Here is an 11,458-nt window from a genome sequence, read left to right on the forward strand (position 1 = left end):
CGCCCCCGGTAGATGAAACCGATCCCCGTAGCACGGGGGATGCGGAGCCGGGGCTGGTCCCTATGGGATGGGGAGGACCGGGACAGGGGGTGGGGGGTCCCCGTGGCACCGGGGATGGGGCTGGTCGCTGCGAGGGGGCTCCCTATAGCGTGGGGGGACTGGCCGGGCCCCCAGGGGACCGGCCAGTCCCCAGGGGCTTCCAGTCTTACCTGGAGGAGGGGTCCCATGGGGTCTGTCACCTACAGGGAACATATGGACTGGGCTGTGCTGCCTGTAATGGGGGCAGTGGGGGGCTACGCAGGGTCCCCTATAGGGATGGGGGAGTATCAGGGTGGATAAAGGGGGATGGGAGAGGTGGCTTTGCTGCTGGGGGGGCTCCTCGGGGACAGCGGGGTCATCCTGGGGGCCACCTCCAGTCCCACGTCTGTGTTCCCAGGCTGGTCCCCCTGTCGCGGTCAGCTGCCAGCCCCGGGGAGACATTGGGATGTCCCCAAACCTTCCCCAGGCACGAGCGCTGCTGGGGGTGGTGACAATGGGAAAATGGGGGGGACAGGATGACACAGGTCCCCATCAGCCACATGCCGTTCCCACCCTGGCACACAGTGGCCCAGTGACCAAGTGGGGACAAAGTGTCCTGCGAGGAGAAACTAGTGGGCTCTGCCACTCACCGGGACCTGGCCACCTTGGGGGCAGCAGTGGCGGGCTGAGCCCCCCGCCAGCTTCCAAATTTCCTCCAAATTTCCCTCCCTGGGGGTCTGTGCTCACCCTCCATGAGGTCCTCGCCTGGCCTCCCCCAGCTCTCCCTGACCTGCGGCCGCTTTTCATCTGGGCCAGTAATTTTTTTTGTGCCGTGATCCAATTTTTTTGTGTGTGTTCCACGGCCCGGAGCTGGAAACAATAGACCAGCTGGCGCCCGTCCCCAGGAAGGATCGCTCCCATGGAGGTTATGTCCCCTGTCCCCGTCCCAGTCCCACCCACTGGGGACAAACCTTCTCCCTTTCCTGACCAGAGCAGGGTGGCAGTGGCAGCCCAGAGTCCCCCCTCCTGCTGCAGAGCTGCCCCAGGGCTGAATTAGGTCGATTTATTTAGATTTTTTTTTTTAATTTGCAGCCTTTACGAAGGGGGGCAATTAATATCGCTTGTCCCAGCCTCTCAGCTCCATGCCAGGGGCGAGGAAAGTTTGGGAAGAGGGAGAAAACACCTTTTTCTCAAGGGAATCCCTCGGGAGCATGAGCTATGTTGGGGCTCAGGGCTGCTGACAGCCAGGGTGACCCCATGGGTACCTCCGTCCTGGCCATGGTAGTGGGCACCCACTTCTGCGTCCCCATCCCAGGGCCATGGGGGGCTCGGTGCTGCCTGTATGCGGGCAGGGGATTCTGCAGGCAAAGCCTTCACGCCTCTCCGACCCCCTTTCCCCCCCCCCCCCATCGCCGCCGTTTCCAGCTGACGGGAAACATCAAAGCGTTGTTTTCGTTGTTTTCTCGCCAACCTGCCATGCTCCGGTGTCTGCCGGGAGCACGAAGCCACGGCGCCCAGCTCTGAACCCCAGAGATGCTGCGGGGGCGGCGGGGGGGGCTGTGGCATTCCTCCCTCACCCACCCCCCCACACACACACCCAGTACCCCACTGCGCTGCCATCAACCGCGCAGCAGCCGGACCTGGCCTTCACCCTGCCCAGGAGATTAACCGCACTGGCTGGGCTTCGCCTGCCCCCGGCATCGCCTCCTCGCCGGCCTTGAGCCAGTCTTGGCTTGGAGGCAGCTGGCGGCACGGTGAGGGGGGGGGTCACGGTGCCCCGCTCTCCCCAGCCCTTCTCCTTTCCTCTCGGCTGCTCTCTGCTCCGGCATCCAGCCAGCGGCACTGCCGAGGGGTGCCTGCAGCTGGGTGGACGTCCCGGGGCTGGCGGCTCCCCGGGAGGACGGTGCATCCGGGTTGTGCCAAGGAGCCGGTTTAATGAGCAACGTGTGCCACTGCGTTCGGGCCACGCCAAGGCAAATGGTGCTGTGCTGGCGACGGTGCCATCTGCTCACCAGCATTCAGGGGGGATGCTGGGGTTTCAGCTCCCCCCAGGGAGGGGGTGGCAGTGCTGGGTACCTATGCTGCACCGGAGCTGTCTTGGGGGTGGCCGGGGACACCCTCAGCACATGAGCGTGGCCTGGGTGACCCCACAGCCCTCCCTGGGGTTTGGCAGCTGAGGGGGGGATGTTCGGGGGGGGGGGTTCATCCTACCTGAAACCCCACCCTCAGCATCCCCCCAGCCAGGCATCCCCTGGGACCCCAGCATCCCCCTGGTCCAAGCATCCCCCCCAAACCTGACCATCCCCCTTCCCCCAGCAACCCCCCCCCTGAGCACCCCCCCTACCCCCAGCATCCTCTCCCGCTGCACAGGCCTGTCCCCAGGCTGGGGCCGAGCAGCCTGGCTAAGCTGGCCAAGCTGGGGGACTGGGCGCTGCGGGACATTGCAACAGCTTAAAACAAAAATATCAATGCAAGAGGTGGCTGGGCATGTGCTGGGGACAAGGCAGCTCCTCGGGGGTGGGGGGAGCACAGTGGGGGTCTCGGGGCCGCAGGTCTCCCTGTGTGTTTTCTCTTCCAGTCCGAGTACCACTACGAGTACACGGCGTGTGACAGCACGGGCTCGCGGTGGAGGGTGGCCGTGCCACACACGCCGGGACTTTGCACTGGCCTGCCAGACCCCGTCAAGGGCACTGAGTGCTGTAAGGTTTGGGGGGCGGGTGGGGGGGGGGTCCTGGGGGGTGGGAAGGGCAGGGGTGGGAAATGAGGGCAAGGCGGGGGAGAGGAGTGGTGAGACGAAGTGCGGCTTCTCATCAGCTCCGTCGCAGCGCGGTGCCTTCAAAGACGGCGACGGGATCTGTCTGCGCGGCAGCAATAAGCTCTCGTTAGCTCTGTCAGCTTGTCATGGGGAAGGCTGGGATGCGATGAGGGGGATGAAGCCCCCCTCTCCAAGCCTCAGGGGGTGCCGTGGCTCTGCGGTGTGCTTTGGGCAGGGGGTCGCATCCTGCCTGGTGCTTGCTGGTGGTCAGGCAGGGAAGTGCCGCGGACTTGCCAAAAATCATAAATCGAGGGGGTTTGCCTTGCTGCTGTGGGGCCACACAGGGATGCTCAGGATGGGGGACCAGGGGTTGTGCAGGGATGCTCGGGTTGGGGCATTCCAGAGCCAGCTGGGCATTGCCACTAGTGGGAAGCACTCCGAAAAGCAGAGCTGAGGATGATGAGGTCGAAGCAGCACTGGGGGGAGCGACCACCTTGACCCCCCCCTTGTTGCACGCGGGCAGCTTTCTCTTGCAAGGCGGGCGAGTTCCTGGACATGAAGGCGCAGGCATGCAAGCCCTGCGCGGAGGGCACCTACTCGCTGGGCACTGGCATCCGCTTCGATGAGTGGGATGAGGTGCCCCACGGCTTCGCCAACATTGCCACCAACCTGGAGGTTGACGATGGCTTCGGCGACGCGGTGGAGAACTGCACCGCGTGAGTCATGGCTCTGCCACCGGCACAGCTCTTCTGCATTAATGGGCGGACGGCTGGAGCCTGGCTGCTCCTCCCCAGGAGGATGCTCGGGACATGGCCACCCTGGCACAGCGGGGATGGGCAGCAGTGAGCAGGATGGGTGGTGTGACACCTCTGTGCATCAATAGCACCCCATTTCCCTGACACCCATCCCCTACGCTCCCTCTGTCACCCTTCCCTGGAAGGCAATGCTGGCAGGGCGCTGCAGGGGACACCGCAGCCACAGCAAGGGGACACCCCGGCAGCATCACCCCCACCCATGCTGACAGGACCCCAACCCTGTGGGACAACCACACCAGCCCTCCTCAGAGAGGGAGCACCCATGGGGGTCCCCACACCTTTGCACCACAAGCCAGCACCTTTATTTTCCACCATGACCTTTTGATCAGTGCCAGCAGCCACCGAGCCCTCCAGCCAGCCGGTTGCACTGGCAGCCGCCGAGCTGCCCCGCGCTGCAGCATTTATGCAACTTGCAAATGTAACCTACTTCCAGCAGTGCTTTAATTATTCAGCCACCGTCCCCGGTGCGGCTCCGAAGCGGCAGGATCCCACTCTCCTCCTCCCTGCAGCCCACCCACCTCTTGCCGGCACAAGCGGGGACGGGCTGGGGGGTAAAGGTCCCCCAGGGATAAGGGTCCCAGCCACCACACAGTGACATGTCCCCCGGGCTGTCCCCAGCGCCCAAGCTCTCCATCCTCGGTCCCTGGGGTTCCCCGTGCTGTCCCCAGCCCCCTGTGTCCAACTTCTCTTCCCTGCTCCACCTGCCTGGGGACTGTCACAGCCGTCCCCACTGTCCCCACCCCAGCTGCCACGGGGTTCGGACTGGTGACAGAGCCCGTGGTCTGTGCCACCTGCCTCAGGTCGACGTGGGTGCCACTGGGGGACTACGTGGCCTCCAACACAGATGAGTGCACGGCCACCCTCATGTACGCTGTCAACCTCAAGCAGTCAGGCACTGTCTCTTTCGAGTACATCTACCCCGACAGCAGCATCGTCTTTGAGTTCTTTGTAGGTGCTGGGGGCCGGAGGGATGCAAGACATGCTGGAGGGTGGGGGTCCCTGGGGACATGGGGGGGTCCCTGGGGACATGGGGAGGGTCCCCGTCCTCACACCACCTCTGCAGGTGCAGAATGACCAGTGCCAGCCCACGGTGGAGGAGTCGCGCTGGATGCGGACGACGGAGAAGGGCTGGGAGTTTCACAGTGTGAGTGCGCGGGGCAAGAGGTGACTTGGGGGGGGTGTCCCTTGGCGCAGTCCCCAGGGTTCCTTGTGTCCCCCCCTGGGGGAGAGGATGCTCCGTAAGGATGCAGAGCGGGTGGTGGGTGATGGCAGATGGGTTAGTGCCTCAACCCCCCACCCATGGGTGCCAACCCCCTCCCCAGCAGTGGGACCACCCGACCCCGCTCCCCCCAACCTCCCCCCCCAGCACCCCCACCCCTTTTCCAGGTGGAGCTGAGCCGCGGCAACAATGTGCTGTACTGGCGGACCACAGCTTTCTCCGTGTGGTCCAAGGTCCCCAAGCCGGTGCTGGTGAGGAACATCGGCATCACAGGTAGGTGGGTGCAGGGTGGGGGGGTCCCACCGCCCCCTCCCAAAGGCTCCCTCACCCTGAGCACCCTCCTGCTGCCAGGGGTGGCTTATACCTCCGAGTGCTTCCCCTGCAAACCCGGCACCTATGCCCCTGCCGCCGGCTCCTCCACCTGCCAGCTCTGCCCCGCAGACACCTTCTCCAGCAAAGGAGCCACCGCTTGCCAGCCCTGCGAGCCCACCACCTACGCCGGTGAGAGGTGGTAGCCGCATCCCCTCCCCTGTCCCCTCACCCTGAGGTGGCAGCCAGGTTCTCTTGTCCCCCCAACCTCTGCCCTGTGGAGATGCTCCTGGGGAAGGGAGAGGTGATGCCAGGGACAGGGAGGACCTGCCAGCCCTTGGGTGGGGATGGGCGTGGGCATCCTGCTGGTGGCATGGGGCAGGCAGGGCATCCCGTGGGGACAGCAGTGAGGTCCCCTTGCTGGGCTGGCTCAGCTGCTGTCTCCCCCACGGTCGGCAGAGCCTGGCTCGGCATCCTGCAAACCGCGGCCGCCCTGCACCGACAAGGATTACTTCTACACCCACACTGCCTGCGACGCCGGTGGTGAGGTACGGCCGGGGGGGGGGGATATCAGGGGGCTAGCATCCGCTGTCCCCGTGTGTGTCCCCCCCTACCCCAGCTCAGCCCCTCTGCTCCCACCCGGGCAGACCCAGCTGATGTTCAAGTGGGCAGAGCCAAAAATCTGCACTGAGGAGCTTCCCCAGGCGGCCAAGCTGCCCCCGTCCGGGGTGAAAACCAAGTGCCCCCCCTGCAACCCTGGCTTCGCCAAAAGCAACGGCAGCACCTGCCAGCCCTGTCCCTATGGCTCCTACTCCAATGGCTCCGGTAAGGACATCCCCATCATCATCCCCAAGGGGTGACTGGGCCACCTGGAGCTGCTGGGGGGGGGGGGAGGTGGGCCACCCCGGTGCAGGGTTGTCGCCTCCTGTCCCTAGGCTGTCTCAGCTGCCCGGCGGGCACCGAGCCGGCACTGGGGTTGGAGTACAAGTGGTGGAACGTGTTGCCCCCCAACATGGAGACCACCGTCCTCAGCGGCATCAACTTCGAGTACAAGGGGATGGCAGGTAGTGCTGGAATGCTGTCCCCTCGCTGTCCCCTGCCGCAAGGGCAGCCAAGGACCCTGCTGAGCCATCACCGTGTCCTTGCAGGCTGGGAGGTGGCTGGGGACTACATCTACACGGCAGCGGGAGCCTCTGATAACGACTTCATGATCCTCACGCTGGTGGTCCCTGGCTTCAGGTGAGGTGGGGACCAGCACCAGGGTGTTCCCAGGGATGGGGGGGACATTGCCATGGGCTAGAGCCTGGCAGTGTCCCCACGCCATCCCCAGCCCTCCGAGCCCAGTGCTGGAGGATGCAGAGAGCAAGGAGGTGGCCAGGATCACCTTTGTCTTCGAGACAGTCTGCAGTGTCAGCTGTGAACTCTACTTCATGGTGGTGAGTAGGGGCGACACAGCGGGGGGAGTTTGGGGGACACACACTGGGTTTGGGGGGAGTCCCACCATTCCCCTGTCCCCGCAGGGCATCAACTCCCGCACCAACACGCCAGTGGAGACGTGGACGGGCCCCAAGGGGAAGCAGTCCTACACCTATGTCGTGGAGAAAAATGCCACCATGAGCTTCACCTGGGCTTTCCAGCGCACCCCCTACCACGAGGCGGTGAGGGACAGGGGGTGACATAACCCCCCAGGGGGGCTGCAGGTGCTGGGGTGCATGGGTGGGCAATGGTGACAGGTGCTCTCGGTGCCAGGGCCGGCGGTACACCAGCGACGTGGCCAAGCTGTACTCTGTCAACGTCACTAATGTGCTGGGAGGGGTGGCATCCTTCTGCCGACGCTGCGCCCCTGAGCCAGCTGGATCCTGCGCCCCGTGTCCCCCTGGGAACGCCATGGACCGTGGCTCGGGCACCTGCCGGCCCTGCCCGCCCGGCACCTACCTGCGGGGTCACCCCTCCGATGGGACACCTACCTGCCACCCCTGCGGCCCCGGCACCCGCAGCAACCAGGTGCCCATCCCTCCCTGTGTCCCCTGGGGGTGTGGGTCCGTGGGGTGGTGGGGTGATTTCCCGGTGGGTGATGCCCGCCCCCCCGAGCCATCCCAAATAGGTGATGCTGTGGGGCCCAGAGTGGTGACACCAGCCCCCCCCTCCCATCCTGGGTGGGTGACACCGGCCCCTCTGGCCATCCTGGGTGGGTGTCACTGTCAGGACAGGTGATGCTAATCCCCAGCTGTCCCCAGGGAGGTGATACCAGCCCCCCTGGCCATCCAGGGTGGGTGACACCACCACCCCTCCCCCGGCTGTCCCTGAGGGGTGATGCCAGCTCTCTGCTGTCCCCAAGGGGATGACCCCAGCCATCCCCAATAGGTGATACTACCTGTCCCCGGCCGGGTGACACCAGCCCCTGGCTGTCCCTGACTCCCACCTCCTGCCCCCCCCAGCTCCGCTCCCTTTGCTACAACAACTGCAGCTTCTCCCTGGCACTACCGGGCCGGATCCTGCACTACGACTTCTCGGCGCTGGCCACCGGCACGGCCTTTACCAGCGGCCCCAGCTTCACCGCCAAGGGCCTCAAGTATTTCCACCACTTCAACATCAGCCTCTGTGGCAACCAGGTGAGGCCGGGGCAGCAGGCAGCGCTGCCCGCAGTGCAGGCAGCACCCGCAGCGCTGCCCACCTGCCTGCTGGCCCGGGGCCGGGGTTAGTGCCTTACCTGGACCATGGGAACAGGCGGGGATGGGTGCACGTGGTGATAGGAACACGTATGTGCGTGCATGTATCATGCACGCACACACGTGGGCATGCATATAAGGTGCAAACACATGCACACGTGCAGTCATGCAAACACAGGTAGTCACGCAAACATGCAAACACATGCACATCATCGTGCACGTGCGTGCATGCATCTGTGCGAGCACAGGTGTACATGCAGTCATACGGAAGCACGTGCACATGTGCACGCAGTCATGCAAACATGCACAGTCATGCTAACACCTATAAGTGCATGCATGCAGTTGTGCAAACACAGGTGTGCATGCAGTCACACGTGCACACATGCACAGCCATGCAAACACACATGCACACTTGCAGTCATGGAAACACATGCACATAGCCACACACACACATGCAGTCATGCAAACGCATGCAGTTGTGCAAACACAGGTGTACATGCGTGTACACATGCACAGTCATGCAAACTCACATGCAACTACACACAGTCATACAAGCACTTGCACACTCATGCGAACAGGCATGCAAACACGCACAAATGCTCATGCAAACACCCGTGCACACCTGCAGTCCTGCAAAGACACGCACACGTGCGCATGGTCATGCACACACAGGTGCACCCACAAATGTGCACCGTCACTTGCTGACACCCCCACACACACGTGTGCCGTCGCCACCCAGCGTCACCCCCTCTCCCTTGCTGCCAGGGCAGGAAGATGGCCTCCTGCACCGACAACGTGACGGACGCGCGGCTGCCGGAGGGCAAGGGGGACCCTGCCCGGGTGGTGACGTCCTACGTCTGCCAGTCCATCCTGGTGCCCCCCGACGTCATGGGCTACAAGACGGCCGTGTCCTCGCAGCCCGTCAGCCTGGCTGACCGCGTCGTGGGTGAGAGCCGGCACTCGGGGTGCTCCGGTGTCCCCCTTCTCCCCCCAACCTGGAGCAAACCCCTGTGGTTTGACCTTCATCCTCGCCATCCCCTCCTGTGGGACCCCGGTGCCACTGGGACACCCCGCTTTCGCCACAGGCGTCACCACCGGCTCCACACTGGATGGCATCACCTCACCCCCCGAGCACTTCCCCCCCGGCCACCCTGACCTGCCCGACATCGTCTTCTTCTACAGGTGAGGGTGGATGGCCGAGGGGGAACACACACACACACAGGGACCCCGCTTTTCCCCCCGCTGAGCCCCCCCGTGTCCCCCGTTGGCAGGTCCAACGACATGACACAGCCCTGCAGTGGGGGCCGGGCCACCGCCATCCGCCTGCGCTGCGACCCGCTGCGCCCGGGCACCGGCAGCCTGGCCGTGCCCAGGTAGGTGGGGACGGTGCTGGGGACCAGGGTGGCTTTGGGAGGGGTGGGAGCATCCTCACACCCACCCTAGGGTGACCCCCCATCTCCTGCCCACCCTGGCTGGCAGGGCATGGGGTGCATCCCTTGGGTGCTTTGCTTTGGGGACCCCACCGTCCCTGCTCGCCGTGTCCCCCACCCTGGCTTGTCACCGCCGGCCGAGCCCCCCCTCTTTTTCTTCCTCCCCCCCTCCCCGCCCCCCAGCAAATGCCCTGAGGGCACCTGCGACGGCTGCACCTTCCACTTTCTCTGGGTGACGGGCGAGGGTTGTCCCCGCTGCTCCGCCGGCCACTATCGCCCCATTGTCGGCGCTTGCCTTGGCGGCATCCAGGTACGACTGTGACACCAGGCTGGGATGCCACGGGGATGGGCTGGGGTCACCCACCCCGCTGAGCACCCTGTGTGTCCCCCCCAGAGAACCACCTACGTCTGGCGGGAGCCCCGGCTGTGCCGTGGCGGGCAGAGCTTGCCGGCGCAGAAGGTGAGGGGCTGCAGGAGCGTGGATTTTTGGCTGAAGGTGGGGATCTCTGCCGGCACTTGTGCCGCTGTCTTGCTCGCCGCCCTTGCCGCCTACTTCTGGAAGAAGAACCAAAAGTGAGTGGTGCCACCAGGATTTTGGGGACAGTCATAGCCACGGGGGATTGATGCCACTGCTCTCTATCCCCAGGCTGGAGTATAAATACTCCAAGCTGGTGATGAACGCAGCGGCCAGGGAGAGCGAGCTGCCGGCGCCAGATAGCTGTGCCATCATGGAGGGGGAGGACGCCGAGGACGACCTGGTGTTTGCCACCAAGAAGTCGCTTTTTGGCAAAATCAAGTCCCTCACATCCAAGGTAAGGGGCAGGGGGGCACAACCCCAGAGCAGACACCGGAGAAGCCACAGCAGTGGTGTAGTTTGTGGCTGCTCCGTGCCTCAGTTTCCCCACCCCAGGGGGGTATGGGGGGAGGAGGCGGGGTGGGGGGCTCAGCCCGCTGACACCGGGGCTCGCCGCAGAGGACACCGGATGGTTTTGACTCCGTCCCGCTGAAGACATCGTCCAGCAGCACCGCCATGGAGCTGTGATGGGGCGGGGGGGGCCACCCGCGCCCACCCCCCCACCCCCCCAACGTGGCCTTAGGGACCCGCTTCCGACCAGAGCTTCGTTACGGCTTTTGTACGTCCCCTTCCCCCATGACCCCCCCAAACCAAGCGCTGAAAAATGCCAAATACAGGTGTGGGGTTTGTACGACGGCTCTGTGTTCCCCCCCGCGACCCCCGGCCGGGCACCAGGACACTGGCACACATGTGGGGGGGTGCAGGTGGGTGTGACCGTGGGCATGCCACAATGGGGGGGGAGGCAGGGAGCGTGTTGTACGTGCACACAGGCGTGTCCGTGCGTGTGTGGGGTGCTCGTGCGTGGGGTTGCACACGTGGGCTGCATGCGCACACATGTGTGGGGGTGGGTGTGCACGTTGTGGGGGGTGTTCACACGCTTGGCGGGGGGAGCGTGCTTGTGGATGGGGTTGGGGATGTGCACATGTGCGTGCGAGCTCCGGCCGTGGCACGGCTGACTCCTGTGCTGCTGTTGCAGCTCAGGGTGCCGAGGTGAGTGCCCGGTAGAACGTGGCTGTGCCATCCTGGGCCAGGCCATGTCATGCCGTGCCGTGCCATGTCATGCTGGGCCAGGCCATGTCACACCATTCCATCCCAGGCCATGCCGTGCGGTGCCATTCTGTGCCTGGTGAGGCGTGCCACAGCTCGGCACCAGCCCTGTACCCACCTCTCGCTCCCTGGGCTCGCTTGGCCGCCAGCACAGATTGACCTCTTTGGGCAATTCTGGCCAAAGCGGGTGCCCACTGCCGCAAGCTCCCGGCACGGCATTTTCCACTGCCACCCTGGCACCCGGGTCATCTGGGGGGTCCCTGTGGCTTTGGTCCCAAAGCCCCTGGTTCCCCTCTGTCTTGGGGGACAGGGTCCCCACAGTGGAGGGGGCACCCAGGACCCCTCCGGGAGCCCCCCAAGGACCGGACAGTGGGGTCTGGCTCCTAGCCTGGGGACGATGGCGGGGGGCTGCTCCCGTGGTGGGGGGTGGCCGCCCTAAGCCAGCATTTCCAAGGGTGCGTCCCCCGGTGGGGGCTGGTGCCCGGTGCTGGGGGCGGAGGTGAATGTTGGGGTGCCATGGGGTGCTGTGGGGGGACGCTTGGGGACACCCAGGGCCCCCCGGGGATGCCGGCAGGCGCGGGGGGCGGCTGGGGGTACCCGGGGGCCACCAGAATACCCGGGG

General features: G+C 65.0%; 2 protein-coding genes across 2 annotated transcripts in view; both read left to right on the top strand.

Annotated features, from left to right (window-relative positions):
- The first annotated feature begins 2,599 nt into the window (after nt 1-2,599).
- On the top strand, nt 2,600-10,257 carry KIAA1324 (KIAA1324 ortholog). The gene is made up of 21 exons (XM_010584766.1): nt 2,600-2,717; nt 3,297-3,489; nt 4,389-4,536; nt 4,652-4,732; nt 4,975-5,080; nt 5,159-5,308; nt 5,576-5,664; nt 5,764-5,941; nt 6,052-6,180; nt 6,265-6,355; nt 6,447-6,552; nt 6,637-6,774; nt 6,866-7,120; nt 7,555-7,728; nt 8,551-8,731; nt 8,871-8,967; nt 9,057-9,158; nt 9,399-9,525; nt 9,610-9,788; nt 9,862-10,027; nt 10,189-10,257. The coding sequence occupies exons 2-21, from the start codon at nt 3,329-3,331 to the stop codon at nt 10,255-10,257; spliced, it is 2,727 nt and encodes a 908-aa protein (XP_010583068.1). The 5' UTR covers nt 2,600-2,717; nt 3,297-3,328.
- A 454-nt stretch (nt 10,258-10,711) lies between these two features.
- The window catches only part of SARS (seryl-tRNA synthetase), a 7,325-nt gene continuing 6,578 nt past the window's right edge, over nt 10,712-11,458 (top strand). The window contains exon 1 of the mRNA XM_010584767.1: nt 10,712-10,779. Within this exon, the coding sequence (XP_010583069.1) occupies nt 10,712-10,779 (68 nt within the window). The remainder of the gene's footprint in view (nt 10,780-11,458) is intronic.

This window comes from Haliaeetus leucocephalus, unplaced genomic scaffold (assembly GCF_000737465.1).
Source record: "Haliaeetus leucocephalus isolate CR32 unplaced genomic scaffold, Haliaeetus_leucocephalus-4.0 Scaffold1000, whole genome shotgun sequence".
Taxonomy (NCBI): domain Eukaryota; kingdom Metazoa; phylum Chordata; class Aves; order Accipitriformes; family Accipitridae; genus Haliaeetus; species Haliaeetus leucocephalus.